Source organism: Tachypleus tridentatus, chromosome 11 (genome assembly GCF_004210375.1).
Source record: "Tachypleus tridentatus isolate NWPU-2018 chromosome 11, ASM421037v1, whole genome shotgun sequence".
Classification (NCBI taxonomy): Eukaryota; Metazoa; Arthropoda; class Merostomata; order Xiphosura; family Limulidae; genus Tachypleus; species Tachypleus tridentatus.
This window is the reverse complement of record NC_134835.1, coordinates 29993407-30019571: the sequence shown is the minus strand read 5'-3', so window position 1 is coordinate 30019571 and position 26165 is coordinate 29993407. Positions and strand designations below refer to the sequence as shown.

At 32.2% G+C, this 26165-nt stretch overlaps 1 protein-coding gene across 6 annotated transcripts in view; it reads left to right on the top strand.

Moving 5' to 3' along the window:
- The first annotated feature begins 1142 nt into the window (after positions 1-1142).
- Positions 1143-26165, top strand: part of LOC143231852 (zinc transporter ZIP6-like) — a 36213-nt gene continuing 11190 nt past the window's right edge. Inside the window, exons 1-10 of one of the 6 annotated variants that reach the window (XM_076466580.1) lie at positions 1145-1754; positions 9309-9415; positions 9910-10102; positions 11369-11538; positions 12089-12280; positions 17880-17979; positions 18411-18746; positions 19038-19118; positions 20988-21175; positions 21785-22111. In XM_076466580.1, coding sequence (XP_076322695.1) covers positions 1211-1754; positions 9309-9415; positions 9910-10102; positions 11369-11538; positions 12089-12280; positions 17880-17979; positions 18411-18746; positions 19038-19118; positions 20988-21175; positions 21785-21802 — 1929 coding nt within the window. In that variant the 5' untranslated portion in view covers positions 1145-1210 and the 3' untranslated portion in view covers positions 21803-22111. Of the gene's footprint in view, positions 1755-9308; positions 9416-9909; positions 10103-11368; positions 11539-12088; positions 12281-17879; positions 17980-18410; positions 18747-19037; positions 19119-20987; positions 21176-21784; positions 22112-26165 lie in introns of those variants that run through there. The other 5 variants (XM_076466579.1, XM_076466578.1, XM_076466577.1 and 2 more) reach the window with 5 other exon arrangements.

Here is a 26165-nt window from a genome sequence, read left to right as displayed (position 1 = left end):
AAATCTTTGAATAATGGAGTCTAAAAGAGAATTTAACAGAGAATATGAGTACAGATTAAATATACAAAATGGACAGTCTTGATTTTAGCAAATCTAGCACAAAACCAACGTGTATGAACAATGGACTAGTACTTCTACCGGACTCGGTGATGGACTCTCTCTTTGCCAATGTTTTAAACTGTTTAACATTCCTTACTTGTTAACTAACTTGCCATTCTCATTCAAGTGAAAGTGAGGGCGTAACCTCCGGATATTGCTACTGAAGGACACTGCTTTCGACATTCTTTCACAACGTGGATAATTACCTCACAGATAATAACAAAGGAAGAAAGGCAGCTGGACAAAAGATAGTAACTTCAATAGCTTTCTCTACCACGTGTTATGTAGAACATGAACACAAATATAATAAATGGAAAATATAATAAAAAAATAATATAATATTGACTGCTTGTTTTGAATTAAGCACAAAGGTATACAGTTCCTAGTGATGGGCCCGGCATGGCCAGGTGGATTAAGGCGTTCGACTCGTAATTTGAGGGTCGCGGGTTCGAATCCCGTCGCACCAAACATGCTCGCCCTTTCAGCCATTGCGGCATTATGATGTGACAGTCAATCCAACTATTTGTTAGTAAAAGAGTACCTCAATAGCTGGCGGTGGATGGTGATGACTAGTTGCCTTCCCTCTAGTCTTACACTGTTAAATTAGGGACACCTAGCGCAGATACCCCTTGAGTAGCTTTGTGCGATATTATAAACAAATAATCCTAGTGATATGAGTCCGCCAATATACTGCTGTGCGACTGGTGGGTTACATAATAATAAATACTATCGTGATACAAGAAGAAAGAAACTCATGGTATATTCATATTCTACATTATTTAAACAAGGAAACAAAAACATGGTAACGATGAACTTAAGAAATCAAAACAAGCGAACAGTGTTTATTTAGACAAATACTATAGATTTCCTAAGCAGAGAATTACAACTTGTCATTGATAAAAACAAGTTGTGAAATATTTTATCTCTGAAGTACTACTGTCTTTCCATTAACCTTAAAGATCTTGAAAACGAAACTTCTTATCTTCAAGATGATTGGCTAAGAGTGTGCAGTGCATGAAAACGTATATATACGCAACTCGAAGACGTTATATGGTTATTTTAACAGCAAGAAAAGTCTGAAACAGATTAGATCGAACTAAGTATTTGTAGAATGCTCTCTGTCGGTGACGAAAAAACTGTTTTTTTATTGACAAGCTGTTTGCTTAGTCAAGTGTTTATTACAGAAGGTCACCGTGACCACAAATTTTCGAACACCAGTCCACAAGAAAATATCTTGAAGGAAAATGGTTCTGTTACGATAGATCATAATGTATTCTTAAAACAGATATTTCACAAATATGGAAATAACGGAGCAATCGCTTTAGAGGGTTTTGAGCGTTTATTGGAAAGCCTCGGTATTGGAGAAATTGCAATACATCACCGTAATATGGCATTAAAACGTGAAGAAAGTCTCACGTTTGACAACGAACATCGAAATCATTATCATAATGAACACACAATTAAAAACCCTACCAAACTTAAACAGATAAAAACCGTGGAAAAAAGAAATAAATATGAAAATACAGCAAGCGGTGCTAATTTTAAAGCATCTCTTCGTGATCTTCAAATGATCTCAAAATCACAGAGTGTAACAGATGACGAGAGGTACGTCACTGGTGGTCGAAAAATAGAAAGAAAAGGAAAACTGGAACAAGGTCAGTACATTTGACTGAGTGCAATTCCGTCTTTCAGTTGTTGAAGTGCAAAATTGTTAGTATTCTACGTCTCTATTTATTATACCATTCTTATGTATCTCTTCTGATGTTGTTGTTGTTTTTGAATTAAGCACATAGCTACACAAAGGGCTATCTGTGCTCTGCCCACGACTGGTATCGAAACCCGGATTTTAGCATTGTGAGTCCGCAAACAAACCACTGTGCCACTAGGGGGCACGTGTCTTCTGGTACTATAAATCAACTATTGTAGAGTCGTGTTTCAAATGCCCTTTCTGTCCCGTTTTGAGCTCCTTAGCGCATTCGCTTCTTTTTTTTTTTCTAAATACATAGATCCTTCTATTACAAAAGTTCCCCGCTTGTACAACCGTTAGTCTACGGGTTTACAACGCTAAAATCAGGGATTCGATTCCCCTCAGTGGACTCAGCAGATAGCCCGACGTGGCTTTGCTATAAGAAAGCCCCCCCCCCCAGTGGCTCAGCGGTATGTCTGCGAACTTACAATGCTAAAAACCGGGTTTCGATACCTGTGGTGGGTAGAGCACAGATAGCCCATTGTGTAGCTTCGTGCTTGATTCAAAACAATAACAACAACAGCTATAAGAAAAAAACACACACACTATTATAAAAAGATATTTTTAAAAATATGTATATTTACTGATTTATAATCCTTTGAATTTATTTAACTTGAGCGATTTTTTCTTATATGATTATTTGCATGTTATTTAAACAGGTCTTCTCCAATCAAAACTAAATAAAACATTGTTAATTTCAGGCATTATGGTAAGCGATTTTTGTTTTGTAGTTTACATGTTCTGTATTGAGGTTACTGACTTTCACACAGATAAACACCAGGTGCTGGAAAACGAGGGAACATTTAAAAAATTCTCAAGTTTCCTAATCGCTTCAGTAGATTTGTGCGTGTTCACCATTATATATTTACAATTAAGTTTATATATTAAGACATTGAAACACCTTTATGGGTTCACTGAAAGAAAGAAAGAACGGGGCTATGACTTAAATTTTTTTTCCTTTGTTTTAAATAAATGTCATTATTACAAATGACAAACTCGTGTTTCTTAGTAGCAATTCACAAAGCTTTGTAATTTGTATACACTTTTCTTAATAACTGCAGATGAGAATAAAAACAAAACAAAACAAAACCTCAGATTTAAAGACAATACTTTACGTAATATTTTGATTACATTAGTATTAAAATTAGCTTCATTGCTGTAAATTTCACGCAAAGCTATTCGATGATTATCAATGGTAGCTGTCATTAATTTTGAAATAATAGACCAGAGAGAAAGCAACTAGTCAACACCATTCACCGCCACCTTTTGGGCTACTCTTTACCAATAAATAGTTGGATTTATTGTAATATTATAACACTGCCACAGCTAAAAGAGCGAATACGTTCTGAAAAGGATTCGAACTCGCAGATTGCGGAAGTTCTCGATTTTCATATTTCCTCCTCTAACTAGTAATTTTATCTCATTTGAAGAAAGTTATAATTATTACGGACTAGTTAGAATGAGACTTCCTACCAGTATTTACAATGAACCGAATACTAAGAAATTTAACGACAAATTTTCGGCTAAACATTAGTAGATTTTATGAGTATTGTGAAAAAAACATTACGTAATAATATCACAGCTACTTGAAAATACTTCAAACATTAATAGTAATTCTTTCTCGGTGTGTTTTTTATGGCAAATCCACAGGAGCTGTCTACTATGTCTACCGAAGGAAATCGAACTTCTAATTTTAGTATTGTAAATCCAAAGACTTACCACTATTCCACCAGGGGCCATTAGTTGCTCTTTAGAATTAATGATGCACACATAGTAATTTTTTTTAAAAAGCCCGGTATGGCCAGGTGGTTAAGGCACTCGACTCGTAATTTGAGGGTCGCGGGTTCGAATTCCTGTCATACCAAACATACTTGCTCTTTCAACCCTGGGGCGTTATAATGTGACAGTAAATCCTACTATTCGTTGGTAAAAGAGTAGCCCAAGAGTTGGCGGTGGTTGGTGATGAATAGCTGCTTTCCCTCTAGTTTCAGACTGCGAAATTTGGGTCAACTAACGAGATAGTCCTTATGTAGCTTTGCGCGAAATTAAAAACAAACCAAACCAAAACTTTGAAAAAAAAGCAGCTTATCTTCTTTAATTTTTATGAATAGTTTCTGTAGTTAAATTAATATTTTACATTTTTTGCATTATAAAAACCAAAGATTTATATTAAAAATAAAATAAAAGTAATGGATATTTCATGGTTTTTATATATTAAACAATTTACAAACTTTTAATGTCTCAAACGGTAGGTCTCGACTTTTTAGGGATCGCGTCGAATAATGTAAGGGCATAAATGGGGGCGTGTGGTAAATGTGATTTAGAAACAGTAATGTAACATCACTGATAGTTTAAAACGTATGTTTTCAGGAATGTTGGTGTGAAACATTTTGTTAGTAATAATAAACGACCTATTAACACTCGTTACTCTTTCTTTAACTGGAAAATATTTCGCCATTATAACTTTTGAGATGCGTTCCACTGAAAGTTAAAACAACCGTAATTTTTTTGTTACTTTAAAAATTAAAAGTGGAACACTAATGAAAATATGCTTCATAATGAAAAAATAAGAACAAGAAAAAGTAGTGAGATGAGTAAAAATAACCTAGTTAATGATAAAAATGTTAAGAGACGTAGAATAGATTATTTCATTATTAAGCAGGATAAGATGTTGCAAACTGTGACCTTAGTATAATTATCAGTACTATAGTAATTAATACTGAGTAATACTTAGGTAATTAGTTAGGCTAATGTGTACTTTGTAAAAGAAATATATTCTTACAAGTTGCGCTTTAGGCCACACAAATTGTCACAACATAGAGAAATGTGTAAAAAAGTTATTTACACTTATCATAAGGCAGTAAACTCTAGGAACATCACTAAGTAATATTTTGCCCTTGAAGAAGAAAAGTCCACTTGTCGGAAAGCGTATGGGGTACAGAGTTTTTATCGTTTCATATCAGGACCCATAACGGGCACATGGGTTCAGTTGTTGAGCTGAACTTTGGATTTTGAGTCATGCTTTTGCAAGTGAATCATACAAGGTGATAAATCGAGGAATTTTAAGTGTGGAATAAAGAACTCGTACAGAAATAACTGAATTCAAATCAAATAACTTGTTTATTATTGAACTGTTGAACAGTTCATTGATCGAAACACCCAAGGTTATTTTGAAATAACACTAAACCATTAAATTATCTTGAAAATGTAAATGTTCATTAATAAGAACTTCTATTATGTTTACTAACATAGTCATAACATTAATTAAGCTGTCAACTAATAAAGTAACATAAAAATACTCTTGGTAATAATCACTATAACTGTATTAACAATTTTTTAAAGAAAACTTAAGTAGTTGTGCTTTAAACATTCTCAAATCAACTTTCAATTTTTTAGTGCATTTAACATTATTCATTTTTCTCTTTCTATACATTTACATTATTGAACCTTAAGTGAAGCCTTGTTAGAGTAGATCAGAAATAGCATACTTGTTAGGTGTTTTTATGGCAAACTTCTTGTAGATTCTGGATTACTGTCACCTTCTGGAGTCAGATCATGTCTTCAGAGCAACTGTATAAGTGTGGAGAAGGAAACATAGAATTATGTAAACAATTTTTAATGTTTTTTTTTTTTTGGTCAAGAAGTGCAACAGTCTGCTTTCAAACATAGTTCTTTAACTTGACTGTACAATTAAGATTTTCCATCAACAACTGGATTATTCCATTACACTGTAACCAAAATCCACTTTGTTATTGGTCCTTAAAGAACTTACTTCTGTCCCTTATTTAATATCTTCAACAAAATTATCTAAGACGGTTAACTTGCAGTGTGTATGGACAAACCATGAAACTCCAGCCTTTTTACTAAGGGTATTTCATCTTTTGTTTTCATCGCCATCCTGTTAAACGACTTTTGTATATGTGTGTGTGTGAAAATGATTCATTTCATCGTGTGTTTTACCAAACTGTTGGGGTTTTCTCAACGTACCACATCTGTCTCGCATGAGAATTAATAGCTATGAGTTCTTGCACCTCTGAAGTCGTGACTGGAATGTGTTGTGGGCTAACTCTGGCAATGGGCTTCAAGCCTGCATCTTCCTTATTTTGTATTGTGGTCCACTAGTGTCCATGTTTTTCTTTTAACATTTTTAATCTTATGGTTTCACCATAGTGTTCCTTATATATGTTAAAAAATAAGAGGTACTTCTTGAAAAACCTTTAAAAATATATGTATATAATTAGTATTTGTATTAAACAAATACCTCATCCATCTTGAAACTACGTGTCTTTCTGACATCATGAAAATATGTAAAGCATGATATCAGGCATAATTGCCCACATCAAAGTCCTGATTTGAAACTATAAGTTTAACGTATATCTGCTACAAGTTCAAAGAAACTGCAGTTAAATCTTATGAAGTAAGTGAACATAAATGTTCCATTAATCCAAAGATGTTGAAAGGATTTTAAAAAGTCACTTAACAGCAGAAATAGTATTCACTTCTGATGAGGTTTTAAAAATACTTTGTAATACCATATAAATCTCCGTTGAATGTATTGTTTCACTCAATCTTTGATCATGTGTTATCAGTATGAGCAAGTCAAGTTTTTCACTTTCAATTAATACAACTAACCCGACTGACAGATGAATAAAATCTGTGGTATAATAGTGTTGTGTTGACTCCCAATGAGAGTTAAAACTAAGAAATCTATAATCTGAGTATTTCTGAAATGTAGGCTTTTTATTGTCAAGGATAAATAGAAAATAACTGAGTAAAGTATAAGATAAGTTAAGTTGTGTCATAGTTATGCGAGTTGTGTCATAGTTATGCCAGGTAGGTTATCTTAACAACCCTGAAGTGTTTTAACATTACATTACAGATACGACGGAAATTTGTAATTTGTTGATTACTGTAATCTTTTTCCTGATTTATCATTAAGTTGTTTACAGTTACATAAAATGTTATTTTCTAAGCATCTGTTGAAACTGCTTAAAAACTGAAGTATTATTATATAATTTTAGGAGTTAAATTATGGTTTTGAGATGTGTAGTGGTATAAAAGTTCTTACCTTTTTTATAATTTAAAAACGTCTTACGGGATCATATTTTTTAAATTAGATAAGGTAATTAATAATATTTCTTGATGTATTAAAGCTATTTTTGTGTCTCATGTTTATGTAACTTTTAAACTCATGTATAGTGTTTGTTTGTATATTGTTCTAATCTATATTTTCAGTGTTATGATTTATTTTGGTGTCAGAGGGCACCACTATTAATGATGGTATGTTTAATCAACATATCCACAAGATTTCTACAGACCATTAATCCTTCAGGACAAGCTGGAATATTTAATTCTGCTACAATGTAAATACTAAATATTAATCATGAATATTTTTCCTTCCAGTGGTAAAATGACTTAACTGTTATTATATCACCAGAAGATGAACTTCTGGTGTAGTAGTTTTTGTGTAACACACAGGGACTTCCTTGTCATGGTCTGTGAAGCTATTTGTAGGTAACCTTGCCTCAGAAGTACATTTCCATATGAATTCAGTTCTCAACATGCATTCTTCCGTAGTACTTGATAGTAAGGAACACACTGTTTAGAAAATAAAAGTTTTGAGATGGCTTGACTCCATAATGAAAAAAACCCACATTATTATGAATTTTATTACAATCTTTTTTTATAGTTTGTTAATATCTCTGGTGTATTTCTTCAATCTTATTGTAATCTTTCTGTTCTGTACATCTCCAATAGCACTGTTAATATTGTCTTTTTGAATGGAACTTTTCTTTCCACGATATCTTATTTTAATTTTCCATAAATATCTTCTTCATATTCTTCCAAGCTATAGTTAATTTTCTGTATTATTAAAATAATATAAATAGTTTAGTAATAACTGTTGCATTACCTTGAACTATGTTGTTCATAGTGAAATAATCTTTGCATGATATAATATATGTTTGTTAACATGTGAGAACAAAACCTGGATAAAGTTAATTGTTTGAAACTGGCAAAACATTAAAAATCAAGAAGGATTCATATTTACTTTTATTAAGTGTGATCAGAGTAGTTTTCAACTATTTTTGATAGCATATACTATAATTTTATAGATTAATTTCATAATCTGAGATATAAATTATGATTTAGTCATTTCATAATAATTTTAACAGATAACATATATTTTTCAGAAAAAGAATGCCATTCTCTATGTGAATACTTGCAGGTTCTTTTGTCTTTTTGTTTCTTTCCATGTGGGAGTTAACTGACGAGGCCAGGTCAATAGTAATACATAATCAGTTAAAATGATAACATTGTATAACGCTGAAGAAAATATTTTTTCTCTGAAGCATTTTTGAAATATCTTACAATGTTTTATTTTATAATTTATTATTCGAAATTCAAAATTTCCTTTATTTTTTACTTCTCTGTATAATACCTAAATTGTATTTTCTGTATGTTTATTATATTGAAGTAATAGGTCTACATTCAACATAATTTTGTACGTTTAATAACTTTAACACCAGATGTCAGTAACTGTTATGATTGTTGTCTGGATACCTATTTTAAAGCGGTGTTTCACAGTTTAGCGAACTTTTATCACCCAGTTCATTTTTGCCTGATGAACAGGGGAGGAGATTTTTTACACCAATGGGGGGGGGGATGATTTTTGCAATCACTTATGTGGACTGTTCAATTTGCAAATTAGTAATCTCTGATTATGTGAACCTGAAAGCTGTAAACATTCAGTCACAGAGTAATCTTGTTGCCACGATACTTGCATGTATACTTAGGCCTACTGACTGATACTTATGAACAGTTGCTTAGATCGAAAAGCTTAGAAGCACGCCCATATTAAAGATGTACATTTCTGCTACTGAAAAAGCCTACATCTAGGCCTAATTATGTAATTTGATTGGTAAGAACATGAGAATCATAAGAACAAACACACAATTTGTAGGCCTGTGATGCAATAAAACAATTCAACAGACTAAATTGTAGGGGGGTGATTGTATGCACCATACCCCCATCTAAAATGAAGGGGGGATGTATACCATTTATACCCCCAGGATCTATGCCCCTGCTGATGAATGTTTTTGTAAGAGATGTGAAAGCTTGCAAATTAAGTATTCTAACACAGAGAAAAGTTTGTGTATAGTTATACAAGGTCTCCTCATTTTAATGGTTTACATGATTAGCCATATACCAAGAATCCTGTGTTATAGTTACTATTTGTGGTTTTTTTTAGAACCGAGGAAGTACTGCACAGAAATAGAAAGCTACATTCATTTTGTTGCATGTGTAATCTTAAAATAAAAGATAATAAATGGTATTTTGTCTTTTTGCTTGTGTATCTAACACCTAAATCTGAAAAAAAGTTATTCTTCCACTCTGTTCTATTTATTCAACAAATGTCAATATGGGTGTGAAACTGAAAATATTGTGATTTTTTTTTTCATAGTAGATGAAAGACAGAAGGTAAAGAAGAATGTCTCATCTTTAAACTCTGTAGAAAATGGAAATAATCATGTAGATCGTGTTGCAAAAGTGGATAAATATCCACACAAGGTTGGTTAAACAAGTTTTTAAAAGTTTATTAATTACATTATAAAAGAAAATAAGCTTCTAACTTGTGGATCTATATCCATACAGTTAAAGAATAATCACGTATACAGTGAAGATAGCCGTATTGTTAAAAATTATAGCAAAGATAAAACGAAATGAAATGCAATAAAATTTGTATACAGTCTGTACGTACTACGTCATGTTGATTATTTGCCAAAAATTGTGCTCAGAATGTATGCATAATATCTGAAAAGAAAAGAATTATTTGATTCAAATAATGTCTTCGAGTTGGGAGGAAATTTTTCATTCAAGATGTGTGAGTATTATTAAAGATCGGTTTTATTATTTGTTGTTTTGCATAATTGCATTTCTTTTTAATAAATATTAATTTTTTCATTCACCAGAAAATGCATTTTAATTTTGTTTCATAAACAAAATTGTAAGTCATAATAAACCTAATTTTAAATTAAGATTCATCTGTATTTTTTTTTTTTCAGTGTCTTACGGCCATGGATATACTTTTTTACTTTGATTTTAATCTAAAGGACAATGTCATCACTCCAAAGGATTTTCTGCATCTTTGTCCAGCTATTATATACGAGTTGGAGCAACATCAGTGTGAAGACGTGGGTGATTATCATAGTAATAATCATGAAGAAATCGATAAATCAAGTAGCAGAAGCTCGTATGGTTAGTGTACTTTTGTATCTGTGTGTAACTTTCAATGAAGAATACCGTATCTGCTTCTAGGAACAGTGTTATAATTTGTCTCAGAAAGTTGACAGAACACCATTTTTATGCACTCGAAGAAGAGTGCATTATCTTATGTATCCAGTGTATCTGTGTGCTGTCCCTCATTCTCGCTGCATAATATTATGCGACACCATGTTCTGTGAGATGTTTTCCTCAAAATAGCAGGGGTTATTGTTCCAAATGCTGTGGTAACAGCTGCCTTCAACTCATCATTAGTATTATTGAATATAACATAATAACATATGGATGGGTAGGGACTTACGGGCCACCCTGTACGTTTATGGATTAAAGACGTTTCAAATTAGTGATTTCCTGTGAAAAATGTAATTAAACTCAAGTTGTGAGAAACATTTTAGTATTTAATATGAGAGGTATTACTTTAGAATTAACAGAAGTTGGGTCAAGAGTCGACATTCAATCACACTAGAAAAACAAATCGGAATGTAAAGAGAAAAATAATGTAAAACACTAATATTGATTTCACTTATGACACTGAAAGGAATATTTATACTTGAATCCAGGCAGGAGGGCTCTGATACAGGATTCTGATGTGTTTTGTAAGATGAAACTGACTGAGAAAACCAAAAATTAATTGGAACTTATATATATTCTGTGAATTTTCCATACCATGTTTATAAAGATCATTCTCAGTGCCAGGTTTATGTTCTGATACAAAATAAGAAACAAAAACAGAAAGGTTTTAATATTTTGTTACTCATTTGGAACTTGAAAGGGGTAGACTTTGGGAAGTTTGAAGGGAAGTACCCTTTGCTAGGGGAACAGAATTTGATGTTCACCTGTATTTAATGTTAGACCTTTCAGTGATAAAACAAATGTTATTAACTGATGCTCATCTTCATGAAAGAGTGAAGAATGTGTGTGTGAGTAGAACAAACTTTCTATGATTTATTATTTTTTACATTGAATGCAGAACAGACAACAGAATGTATCTGAATTATTTTTCATATTTAATTCTTTGATAAATAGATTTCACAAAAACTTTCATATAAGATTATTTGGAAACAAACAAAGAAAAAAAATCTTATGGTTGAAAATCATGATGGCAGCTATTCATAATATTACCATACCTACTAATCTATAAAATGTTTAAATTTGGCAATTGAAAAGAATGCTACCCATTGAAAGAGAATTGTTTTTCAACTTGGTGTAACTTTAACATGTATAAATTGTCTCTTTAACTAGTTTGGGCATATAGCTCAGCAGCTGTTATAGTGATAAGCCTTTGCGGGCTTGTTAGTGTTGCCATCGTACCAGTAATGCAGCTGCTGTTTTACCAGACACTCCTACAGTTTCTTGTCGGTCTTGCTATTGGTAGCCTTTCAGGAGATGCTCTCCTGCATCTTCTACCCCATGTAAGTCAATTTGGTATCTTGTACAAGATTTGGTCTTTTATTGGTAATATTATAAATGTTGTTCACTCTTATTTTTGTATTTGAGTCTGTTCAAGTCTCTGCTTAGCTCAATTCAGTCATGTACCTGATTTGAACATCTATTAATTAGAATGTATTACGTGTGTGTGTGTGTATGTATATTAAATGGAAACTCTTCATTGAATTGATAAGTAATGCTATAATAAAAGAGAATGTTTTAAATAAAAATTTTGACATGTTCCTTCAAAATCCAATATGGTTGCTTAAATAAAAATAGTCATTAATAATTCATTATAAGTATTGTGTGACTCATAAACTAGTTGTGTGAAAATTTATGTTATTACTACACAGTGGTTGTATTAGGAGATAAAAATGTAAGTTAATATTTGACAAATAAATTCATAGTTACTTACAATTTTATGAACAACACACCTACTAGTATGTAGAATAATATAAGGTGATGTAACTTTTCCTTCATAAAGATTACATGCACTTGGTAATTCCTTGTTATGGCTATAATTTTAAATAATAGGCCATGGCTGTTGGAGAGCATCACAGACATGGAAATGAAAACCCAGAAGAAACTGAGGTAGGACACATTTGGCAAGGTTTAGTTGCATTAGCTGGAATCTGTAGCTTATTTCTGGTAGAGAGAGCTCTGCATCTATTGACCAGTTACCAAAGCAGAAGAAAAAACAAGTGTAAGGAAAGAAATATACACAAGGTATTTTTACCAGATTACCAAATAACTAGTTGAATTTAAAAATGTTCTTTACAAAAACGTTCCGGACACTTGTTATAAATATTGAGTGTTTTACTGCAAAAATATGGGTAACTTTTCCAAAAGAGGGTTTGAATTGTTTGGTTGACGTTGATTACTGTACTGTTTTAAAAAGAAGTTTTTCAGTTTTGAGTTTTGTTTTAATGTAAGACATTTTTCAAGTACATATAAAAAACACAAAACAAACAAATTGGGAAAAACTGTATGATGGTGCCAACTTCCTGTTGACGTTAAAATAAATCTAGTTGAAGTGCCAAGTCCGTGGTTTGATACTTAACCAAAATGTGTACACAAAAGAAATAAAAATTGGTAACATTTATGAGTATGTTGTTGTTGTTATAAGGATGCAGGTAATTGTGCAAGTACCATTATCAGTTTATGAAAACAAGTGCAGTTACCTTTGTGCTAAAATATATGATAGGATTATCATATTGATATTGTACTTCTGCTTACAAGATTAGTTTTTCTGTTTTGTGCTGCCTTTCATGTGAACGTTTCTTTAAGTCATTCCGCAAGTCTTCTACACATTCCTCTTAGAATCAAAGATTCCAACATGTCTCTCATGTAAATCACCATGTGTCATCTCTCCATCAGTAGGAAATCTTTACCATCACTTGTTGCAAGTGTTTCCCTCTATGCATCACTAACAAACCGTTGCTTCTCACTTGAGAGTGCTTGAGTTCAGACATCTTTCTTTTTGCTTCTTAATTTTCGAAGTGGTTTAACTTAATTTACTTTATTTTGATTTTTTTTTCCACTTTATACTGATAAAATTGTTTGATTTACTTGTATTTTGTTTAAACGCATTTTGATTGTTTGTTTGGTATCAAGCTTGAATTTTGAAGTAAACTTTACAATTTTGGGAATATCTCATTCATCTGATACCATAATTCTGGCCCCAGGTGTGGGCGACCTATCAGGGGATTTATCAGCCTTTACTTGCAGGGAGATTGAGTATTATATGGGATAACTTTTGCCTCCTGCTGTTGCTCCCATTTCTTCTTGAGTCTTTTGAGCCTAGCCAGGCTGCTAAGGACTTTGATTATTTGTCCCCTCTACCCCTTGGAGTTTGCCATGCCTTTTCAAACCATATCTAAAAGATTCTGTTATGCCCTCATGTACATTCTCAGATTTCATTTCTCTGGTATGTGATGTTTTGTCTATTTGTTATGATCCACGTTCTTCCCTATTACATGATTCTGCCTCCCAACTTTATTTAGTTTTTTTCCACCATATCCTGATAATAGAACTCACCATGAGCATTTTGCCTCCCAGATGTGATAGTGTTAGTATGTTCCATTCCTTATGGGCTTCAGATCAGTCTTCCTTCTCTTATCATAGGGCAGGTTGTCCATATCTGGATCAACAATTGTTAGAATCAGTTTTGCCTGTTTGAGAGGAGGATCTAGACCAGAATCTCCCATTAATCTTACCAATGCTCATTACCCTGTCATCATTTAGCCTGACATTTTCTTTTAGATAACTCTCCTCAATACTTATCCTATTTTCATAAGAACTCTGATGGGTTTTTCTGGGGACATTCTCTCCTTCCTGACTTCTGTATTGGCCTTTGTATTGTAATTGGTTCTGGCCCTGTAAGTGTGACACATTTGTTGTTGAGACGTTGTGGATCATGATGCTATATTGTCATGGAAATGTCTCTCTGCTCCTTATCATTTTTGAGGCATTTTGTGTTTCATATGTTCCCGGAATCTTTGTAGTTGAGAGTCCAAAACATTTACCTCTTCTCATCTGATGGCCAATTTGTCCCAGTCAGAACCAAGTGTGTCACCAATTCCTGTCTCCTAACCCCCCTTCCCGGTCCTTGTCTGTTCCTCCTTCCCACAGTCCTGCTGTTTGTTGTTTTTCATGAAAATACATGGCATACCAACAGCTCTGGTGACTACCTGATAGTTTTGGATCTGGTGGGGAGATCAACTACTGACTTTTTGTTCATTAGTGAAGTCTTTTCATTTCTGATGTTTGGGTTCACCAAGTTTTGTCAGAAGGATTCATCATCTCTTTCTTCTTCTACCCGTCCTCCACTTGTACCACAATATTTCAGTGGTAAGCTTGCTGACTTATAATGCAAATGTTGGTAGGTACAACAGAGATAGCCCAGTGGTAAGCTGGCTGACTTACAATTCAAAAGTTGATATGTACAACAGAGATAGCCCAAGGTGAATATTTGTACATAAAACAGAGTATTCTCCCAATGATTTTGTATTACTAATTAATTTCTCATATGTTCTACTGACTAAAATGTCCAAAGTTGATGTCTCTGCCCTATCTCCACAACCTCTCCTTTTGTGAATGCTCTGTTGTTACTGTAATAACATCCTGCATGTTTGCTGATTTTCAATTCTGAAATAAATAAATAACAAATAGTGTACTAATTATTTTCATCAAACTTACAACTAATAGTATCCATTCTGTAATCTTACTTGTGTCTGTGATTTATATTTTGAAGTGTAGCTGTTAAGTTAATTTAGGAAGCCTTTGATGCAGTTGTTCCAAAACTATGCACCATGGGATATTTCATATTTTCAAGGGAAACACAGCAATATTGACATCTGTCAGATACCACGTGAACTACTAGCTCGAGGTAGTTCGCAGTTTTAACATTAGATCATGTTACATTCATTTTGATGACGTTCTTGAATGTTTGAGATATGCTTTTGTTTACTTGTACTTTCGTCCACGCCAGTAACTTCTCAAACTTCCTCATTTCTTAGATTTTGTATATAAATACCTGTTGACTCTCCTGGTCCATCAGTAATTAAAATAATTGAAGGGTATTGTGATCAAGTGTCTGCAAGGTCTAGTGAAGTTCAGTGAATTATTTTGTTGATTTTTAGTCCTTGTGCATAAAAATGGAAAGATATTCGAGTATTAATAAGTAGGAGAGTGAAGAAAAGGATGGCAAACCACAGACCAGTGGAAAAGTTGTGAAGAAACTGAAATATGGCGATAGTTATCAATCATGAAGAGTGTTTGCAGTGTGTATTATGTTTAAAAGTTTTGGCTCCAGAGTGCATGCTTCCAAGTAAACTAAAATCCCACTTAGAGACCAGTCATCCTAACATCACTTGTAAATTCCATGATTGTTTTAATAGAGAGTTTAAAGAATTGAAAGAATAAAAAAATACATTTTTGAAACAAGCATCAATACCAACCAATGCTTTGCTAGCATCCTAAAAGGTGACATATAGAATCATGAAACGTAAGAAGCCTCACACCAATGTAGAAGAACTGATTTTACTGGCAGCAGTGGAGATGGTGAACATTATGGCTGGTGAACCTGCAGGAAGACTGCTTTCAAAGGTGCCTTTATCCAACAGTACTACCAGTTGTAAAATCAAACACATGGCCGAAGATCTCAACGATCAGCTAACTGAAAAAAAGAGAGTGAATTCGGGTTATAGCTAGATGAGGCAAAGTATAGTAACGAATGTGCTCATTTGAGTTTTATACACAGTTCATGGATGGTGACAAAATTGGGAAAGACCTTCTCATTTGTAAAAGTATCACTGCAGATACAAAGGCTCAAGACTTGTTTGAGATCCTTGACACTTTTATGCATGAAGACAATTTAGACTGGACTAAGTGCATTGGCATCTGTACCAATGGTGATAGCTCTGTGTCTGGCTGTTATGGAGAATTGCAGGCTCTCATAAGAAGCAAAGCGCTTGATGCACTGTGGACCACTGCGTAACCCTCAGGGAAGTTCTTTGGTCGAAGCACCTGAGTCCTCCACTGAATCTAGTCCTGGAAAGTGTGTTGAAAGTGGTGAACTTTATAGAAAAACCATATGAAGATGTGGGATCTAAGCACACATTTCTCTTTTACTACTGTAGCTCACAATGCCTCCCCGTTGGAAGGTACTGTTCCATGTGTTTGAATTATGACAGGGACTCTACTCTTATCTCAATAAAGAAGAACACGAATGTACTAAAAACTTTTTTGATGCTGACTTTTTGTCAAAATTAGCAAACCTGTGCAATCTCTTCAAAAAACTGAATGTGTTGAATCTCTTCCTTCACAGAAGCAACACATTCTAAACCTCACAGAGAAGGTTTCAGCCTTCAGAAAAAGGTTACTACTATGGAGAAGAAAAATGAATGAAGATGGTGGCAAAGACTGTTTCCCCCTGCTGCAGCAGTTTTTTTACATCCAATGAGGTTGATTTGACCCACAAACTAAAATATGTTTTTGAGGAGCACCTGACATGGGACAGTCACTGGTTTGAAAATTACTTTCCAGAAGATGTGGAGAAGTTTGCATGGGTCCAAGACCCATTCTTGGCTGAGGCCCCATCTGAATTTTCCCTCTCCAGAAGAAGAAAATCTTATTGAGCTGTCTAATGACAAGACTTTAAAAACAAAATTTGGCAGCATGGAACCAACTGAGTTTTGGATATCAGTAAAAGATGAATATCCACTGCTAAGTATTGAAGCTCAGTGAATCATAATTCCATTTGTGACATCATATCTCTGTGAAGCTGAGGTTTTGGTGGTTGCTGTGATAAAAAAGCAAGTACTGTGTGAAAATCAATGTGGAACAGGAAATGAGAGTGGTGGTGTCCAATCTGATTCCAAGGTTTGATAAGTTATGCAGTGCCCAACAGGCACATACATCCCATTAGTAATTGTGGTTATTTAAAAATGAAATAAAAATATTGTTTTTACTATCAATTTATGTGTATTATTCTTTCAAATGGCTATTAAGCTGTTAAGACATAAATACTTATTAAGTTGTTTGGACCTAACTACTTAATAAATGGAACTGTTAGATTTTTCTTTTTGCCTGTGGGTGCTGTGAAAAAATTGCTGAGACACTAAGGGCTCTGTGGATTGAGAAAGTTTGGGATAGGATGCTTTAATGTATTAATTCTTCGTTAAATATACTCCGATGGTTTGGCAGAATGTTCAAAAGGCGTATGTTCTTATTTCAGGATTTAATACCAGTAAGACAAAAAAATATTTAAATTTTAAAATTTGATAATATTCTTAGTAGTTTCTATTGATAAAATGGTTACCCTGTTACTTCCTGGAAGATGGTTGTGTTATTCTCTTCAAACAACTTATAATACTTTAAAACAGAGTGGTAGTTATAATTATAATGGGTAGCATTTAAACTTATGTGTAGTTTGTTGTAACTATCTTCAACTCGTATGGATAAAGAAAACGCTATATTGAGGAGCAAACAACGTTTCGACCTTATTTGGTCATTGTCAGGTTCGCAAAGGTTCACAATGACCAAAGAAGGTTGAAATGTTGTTTGCTCCTCAATATAGTGCTTTCTCTATTCATATCAGTCATTTTTACATGTATATTTTTCTCTACAAGTGGACTTTCTCATCATTACAGATTATCTTCAACTCGAATACTAAACATGCTCTTCTGAACCAATAAATCTGTTATACAGTGTTTTTCTTCAGTGATATATTATTTTTAGCACTTTAAAATATGATATTTTTAACGATAAAATTACATTATTTCGTTTAAGTTTCCATCCTTACCAGAGTCTTTCAATATTTCAGAGAATAAAGTCAGGTTGTGTACAAAATGTTGGAGAAAAGCTCTCTCATTACCAGCAAAACGGCACTGTTTTAGAAGACAAGGATTTTGAAGTACTACAGAGTAAGTTTTGTGTTGAGTTGGAATTAACATATTATTTAAAATCATATTTACTTTGTGAGATAACTGTAGAAATATTACTACAGATATTAAAATAATTATTTGGAACTATTTTGTATCCTTTAAATTGATAAGGTATATCAAAAAAAAAATCTCAAAGCAAGGCTAATTTAATTTTCATTGAGACTTTATATATCTGAATGTGAGAAAATTGTATCAATATGATTAATTTTTTGTTTTTTTATTTACCCTCATTCATAATTTCAAGCTTCATGTATATATTATTTCTGTAACCATTATGCCTGCTATTCACTTTCTATATTTATGTGTAATCACGTTTATATTAAAATCTGTTATTTACTGCAGGAAGGCTTAGCTTTTTTTAACGTAAGAGTTACGACCAAATGATACCTCTGTTTCCTTTGTGGTTATAGAATTACGTAATTCCTCTGGAGAGCAAGACGACTGTGAGAACATTGCAGATGTTCCTGAAGATTCTTGTACATTTTGCAGTAATTCTGTAATCAGAAGTGGACTTGTCGGTGTTCGTAATACGACAGATGTGTCACTTAACGAACAGTGTCACCGAGGTACTGTTTATCATCATGAAGGTGATGGTAATTATTACGTTATCACTGTTGCTGATCACCAACAGCCACAGGTTAAGAGACATGGACATAGTCACGAAGTTCCAACATCAGTGTCTGCCGTAGCATGGATGGTTATTATGGGAGATGGATTTCACAACTTTTGTGATGGCCTTGCAATTGGTATATTTTTATATGTTTGCGTAATGGTTTTGAACCATTTGTTATTGGATTACGTTTAGAGGTATTTGACTAGGTGCGTGCGTTATTAGAATACTAGTTATATTCCTGTCTTAGATTTTTCTTCTTTTTAAGTTTTCAAGCTCAATTAATATTATAACTAACATGGACTGTGAAACTTACGTTGTACATAGAAACTTATTGTTTTTGCCTGTGTAGTTTATAGTTATCTTCATTTCATGTATATATTTAAAGGAAACTACATTGTTTTTTTGGCCACTTATTTTCACCCAGGGGCTGCTTTTGCATCAGGTACTTCAGGAGGCTTAAGCACAACAATAGCTGTATTTTGTCATGAACTACCACACGAACTAGGTTGGTTTAGTTTTTGTTATGTAATTGTTTATTTTTCCATCGAAAATAAGTTGAAAAGTTGAAAATAAGCAAAAATATCTGGTCTGTTTTCAAAGGATGTTTGGATACTTGTAAAAGTCTGGATAGAAATGTTTGTACATTCTGCCAATATTTACATATAAAATATTGTTTACATACTTATTTACATATAAAATATTGTTGATCACTTATTTTTTTTTTTTTTTTTTTGTATGTTCAGAACATGACCATTTTCAATAGTAGTTAGTTTCCTCTAGCCACCAGGTACTTTATTATAAATTACAATTATCAAACGGTACATCAGAAGAACCAGTATGGAATCAATAGCTAAAAATGATAGATGATTCACCAGGGAACAGTGTTTCATATCTGTTTTATTATTTTCACACTGCTGAAGTTATAAATTAGAAAACAGAATCAGATAGGTAGGTATATCCATTGTGTTACATCAGATAGGTAGGTATATCCATTGTGTTACATCAGATAGGTAGGTATATCCATTGTGTTATATCAGATAGGTAGGTATATCCATTGTGTTATATCAGATAGGTAGGTATATCCATTGTGTTATATCAGATAGGTAGATATACCCATTTTGTTATATCAGATAGGTAGATATATCCATTGTGTTATATCAGATAGGTAGATATACCCATTTTGTTATATCAGATAGGTAGATATATCCATTGTGTTATATCAGATAAGCAGGTATATCCATTTTGTTATATCAGATCGGTAGATATATCCATTGTGTTATATCAGATAAGTAGGTATATTCATTGTGTTATATCAGATAGGTAGGTATATCCATTGTGTTATGTAAGTTTTAAGTGATTAAAAACTTTAATCTGAATTCCAAATTATTTTACTTAAACAAAACCTACCAGAAGAGCTGCTAAAATCATACAATAAAATTGTAATTAATAGTAGAAGTTATTATTTCAAAATGAATTTAATTCTCACAAACAAATATGTTCTAGAAGAAATACATTGGAAAATAAGAATGTAATACTGATTTTAAAAATGGCAGTTTATTTGTTTGTTCATTTCTGAAACATGTTCAAAATAAACTGGTGACTGCATTAGTAATTTTACCCTTTCCCTTAGCACACTTTTCTGTTTATTTATTGTAGATGGGCTTTATCAAAACCAAAAAAAGTATTTTTCTCGTGTTATTTGCCATGAGATGTAAAATTAACAAGGTGTATCGAATTTGGCATATTAATGATAAAGTTAATAAGCCTTGAGTTTTTAAGCGTATGTGGCTACCAGGTTTTGATATAACACATTTATACATATATAATTAAAACACTGGGGTATATATAAGATATTTATCATTCTTTAAATTTTTGAATATAATTTTTATGTTCATGTTTTTAATACACATACTTTCTACTTAGTATATATTTTATTAATTTGAAATATCTAAAGAGCTTCTTGATTGTGATGGAAGGTAGAAAACAAATATGCATTGTTTTATTTATCCAATTTATGTCTTTATCTTTAAGAACATTATTTGTAAACCTATTCAGACTTAGCAAAACATTAAAAACTGTATTTTAAACCCCATATAGATAGATAAATTTTTCCATGAAATGGTGATATTTAACCATGGTAATATTAATTAGCATTATAAATCTATAATATATATATATAGTACATAAAGTGAGTGTTAATTTTTACTGAAATCAAATAGTTATATCATTAAGATATTTGTCGCTTTTTATAATGATACATTGATGCACCATTATGTCATCATTTTGTAAAAGTCTTTGTTCTATCATTAATATGAATGTTGTAATTAGGTATAACATTTCTACTTTTATTTATTTGACTCTGTGTTAATTTCAGGGGATTTTGCCATGCTTTTAAAAGCAGGGATGACTGTTAAACAAGCTTTGTTGTATAATGGCTTGTCTTCCATTCTCTGCTTCTTGGGAATGGTAATTGGTGTTACCTTGGGAAATGTTAGTAGTGCAAACGAATGGATTTTTGCTGGAGCAGCAGGAATGTTTCTTTATATTGCATTGGTGGATATGGTAAGTATTCTTTCATAAGTGTTCATCTTGACACTTTCAATGGTAAATATTGGAGAAACCGAGCAAGTCGTGTCAATAATCATTTTGTCTGTACTGTGGACTTGTTTATTATAAGAACTCATGTTCTCCATGTATATTTGTTTTCATTTATTTCCCAGCTTCAACAAAGAACATAATGTATGGCATACATTTTACTTTTACATTAACAAGAGAGAAAAACATATGATTGTTATGTTGTTTAACAAAATTATTTTTGTGTTTTTTATATACCTAAGAGTTGTAGGTAGTATAACTGACTTGAATGTCTGTTTTTGAAGGCTTACAGTTAATTTAAAGTTAATAAAAAAAATATCTTTTAGGATTCATGAATAAATAATTAATAATTATAATAATGAATGAATACAATGTTTCAAAGTTGATAAAGACGACATTTATTGGAGCTAGATCATCTGAAAGATTAGTAAAGAACAGATATTTGAAAAATCTTGGAACATACTAAAAGTAATGGTGAAATGAATATAAAGGTTTTAATATACTATAGTTAAAACTTTTGTAAAATACAAAACCACCTATAGTGTCTTTCTTTAGTTATTTTTTTCTCTTTAACAGGATTTCCTGTTTTATTAAGAACACGTACCAGACGGAGTTAAATATTGCATTAAGTAGAAGAAAACACAAACGTTCAGAATTTTTAATTTTCAGTGTTATTATTATTTTTTCATAATTCAGAAAACAAAAACATCTGCTTCTGGTTTTATTGTTTGTAGCCTTCTGACACAAATTCAAAGTCAACTTTCATGTTATTTCTAAAAATTTAGGAAATTGTAAGCATTGCCTGCTCCCTTCTAAGATAAATTTCATGTATGCGTCACATTGCCAAAAGACTAAACAAGGTTTAAGAATCGAGATTAATAACCCAAATTGCAAAATAATTAATTAAAAGTGTGTTCTACACAGTCTTAAACATAAACGAAGCCCATCTATATCCCATTATGTCCTGAACAGAACTACATACATCTGGTGACAAATCTCATATTATTCAGCAAAATATCTGTTCTGCATTGCATTATAATCTATCAGTACATCTTGAATGTGACATATGAATCTTTTAATGAAACTAGAAAATTAGTTTATGATATATGTAACTGTTGTAACACAGAAAGTATACACTTTGTTTTTGTAGTTCAGACAGTTAACACAGAAAGTATACACTTTGTTTTTGTAGCTCAGACAGTTAACACAGAAAGTATACACTTTGTTTTTGTAGCTCAGACAGTTAACACAGAAAGTATACACTTTGTTTTTGTAGTTCAGACAGTTAACACAGAAAGTATACACTTTGTTTTTGTACTTCAGACAGTTAACACAGAAAGTATACACTTTGTTTTTGTAGTTCAGACAGTTAACACAATATACACTTTGTTTTTGTACTTCAGACAGTTAACACAAAGTATACACTTTGTTTTTGTACTTCAGACAGTTAACACAGAAAGTATACACTTTGTTTTTGTAGCTCAGACAGGTAACACAGAAAGTATACACTTTGTTTTTGTAGCTCAGACAGTTAACACAGAAAGTATACACTTTGTTTTTGTAGTTCAGACAGTTAACACAGAAAGTATACACTTTGTTTTTGTACTTCAGACAGTTAACACAGAAAGTATACACTTTGTTTTTGTAGTTCAGACAGTTAACACAATATACACTTTGTTTTTGTACTTCAGACAGTTAACACAAAGTATACACTTTGTTTTTGTACTTCAGACAGTTAACACAGAAAGTATACACTTTGTTTTTGTAGCTCAGACAGTTAACACAGAAAGTATACACTTTGTTTTTGTAGCTCAGACAGTTAACACAGAAAGTATACACTTTGTTTTTGTAGTTCAGACAGTTAACACAGAAAGTATACACTTTGTTTTTGTACTTCAGACAGTTAACACAGAAAGTATACACTTTGTTTTTGTAGTTCAGACAGTTAACACAAGTATACACTTTGTTTTTGTACTTCAGACAGTTAACACAGAAAGTATACACTTTGTTTTTGTACTTCAGACAGTTAACACAGAAAGTATACACTTTGTTTTTGTAGTTCAGACAGTTAACACAGAAAGTATACACTTTGTTTTTGTAGTTCAGACAGTTAACACAATATACACTTTGTTTTTGTAGTTCAGACAGTATACACTTTGTTTTTTGTAGTTCAGACAGTTAACACAAGTATACACTTTGTTTTTTTTGTAGTTCAGACAGTTAACACAGTATACACTTTGTTTTTTGTAGTTCAGACAGTTAACACAGTATACACTTTGTTTTTTGTAGTTCAGACAGTATACACTTTGTTTTTTGTAGTTCAGACAGTTAACACAGTTAACACAGTATACACTTTTTTTTTTGTATACACTTTGTTTTTGTAGTTCAGACAGTTAACACAGTATACACTTTGTTTTTTGTAGTTCAGACAGTTAACACAGTATACACTTTGTTTTGTAGTTCAGACAGTTAACACAGTATACACTTTGTTTTTGTAGTTCAGACAGTTAACACAGTATACACTTTGTTTTTTGTAGTAGTTCAGACAGTTAACACAGTATACACTTTGTTTTTGTAGTTCAGACAGTTAACACAGTATACACTTTGTTTTTGTAGTTCAGACAGTTAACACAGTATACACTTTGTTTTTGTAGTTCAGACAGTTAACACAGTATACACTTTGTTTTTGTAGTTCAGACAGTTAACACAGTATACACTTTGTTTTTGTAGTTCAGACAGTTAACACAGAAAGTATACACTTTGTTTTTGTAGTTCAGACAGTTAACACAGAAAGTATACACTTTGTTTTTGTAGTTCAGACAGTTAACACAGAAAGTATACACTTTGTTTTTTGTAGTTCAGACAGTTAACACAGAAAGTATACACTTTGTTTTTTGTTTCAGACAGTTTACACTTTGTTTTTGCTTCAGACAGTTAACACAGAAAGTATACACTTTGTTTTTTGTACTTCAGACAGTTAACACAGAAAGTATACACTTTGTTTTTGTACTTCAGACAGTTAACACAGTATACACTTTGTTTTTTGTACTTCAGACAGTTAACACAGAAAGTATACTTTGTTTTGTACTTCAGACAGTTAACACAGAAAGTATACACTTTGTTTTTTGTACTTCAGACAGTTAACACAGAAAGTATACACTTTGTTTTTGTAGCTTCAGACAGTTAACACAGAAAGTATACACTTATACACTTTTTTTACTTAGTTAACACAGAAAGTATACACTTTTTTTTGTACTTCAGACAGTTAACACAGTAAAGTATACACTTTGTTAACACAGAAAGTATACACTTTGTTTTTGTACTTCAGACAGTTAACACAGAAAGTATACACTTTGTTTTTGTACTTCAGACAGTTAACACAGAAAGTATACACTTTGTTTTTGTACTTCAGACAGTTAACACAGAAAGTATACACTTTGTTTTTGTACTTCAGACAGTTAACACAGTATACACTTTGTTTTTGTACTTCAGACAGTTAACACAGTATATACACTTTGTTTTGTACTTCAGACAGTTAACACAGAAAGTATACACTTTGTTTTTGTTTGTTTTTACACTTTGTTTTTTTACTTCAGACAGTTAACACAGAAAGTATACACTTTGTTTTTTGTAGTTCAGACAGTTAACACAGAAAGTATACACTTTGTTTTTGTACTTCAGACAGTTAACACAGTATACACTTTGTTTTTGTACTTCAGACAGTTAACACAGAAAGTATACACTTACACTTTTTTTGTACTTCAGACAGTTAACACAGTATACACTTTTGTTTTTGTACTTCAGACAGTTAACACAGAAAGTATACACTTTGTTTTTGTAGTTCAGACAGTTATCACAGAAAGTATACACTTTGTTTTTGTACTTCAGACAGTTAACACACAGTATACACTTTGTTTTTTTGTACTTCAGACAGTTAACACAGTATACACTTTGTTTTTTTTTCAGACAGTTCAGACAGTTAACACAGAAAGTATACACTTTGTTTTTTTTTTGTACTTCAGACAGTTAACACAGAAAGTATACACTTTGTTTTTTGTACTTCAGACAGTTAACACAGTATACACTTTGTTTTGTACTTCAGACAGTTAACACAGTATACACTTTGTTTTTGTACTTCAGACAGTTAACACAGTATACACTTTGTTTTTGTACTTCAGACAGTTAACACAGAAAGTATACACTTTGTTTTTGTACTTCAGACAGTTGTACTTTGTTTTTGTACTTCAGACAGTTAACACAGAAAGTATACACTTTGTTTTTGTACTTCAGACAGTTAACACAGAAAGTATACACTTTGTTTTTTCAGACAGTTAACACTTCAGACAGTTAACACAGAAAGTATACACTTTGTTTTGTAGCAGTTCAGACAGAAAGTATACACTTTGTTTTTTGTACTTCAGACAGTTAACACAGAAAGTATACACTTTGTTTTGTACTTACTTCAGACAGTTAACACAAAGTATACACTTTGTTTTTGTACTTCAGACAGTTAACACAGTATACACTTTGTTTTTTGTACTTCAGACAGTTAACACAGTATACACTTTGTTTTTTGTACAGTTAACACAGTATACACTTTGTTTTTTGTACTTCAGACAGTTAACACAGAAAGTACACACTTTGTTTTTGTACTTATACACTTTGTTTTTTGTACTTCAGACAGTTACACACAGACAGTATACACTTTGTTTTTGTACTTCAGACAGTTAACACAGTTACACACTTTGTTTTTTACTTCAGACAGTTAACACAGACACTTTGTTTTTGTCAGACAACACAGTTATACACTTTGTTTTTGTACTTCAGACAGTTAACACAGTATACACTTTGTTTTTGTACTTCAGACAGTTAACACAGAAAGTATACACTTTGTTTTTGTACTTCAGACAGTTAACACAGAAAGTATACACTTTGTTTTTGTACTTCAGACAGTTAA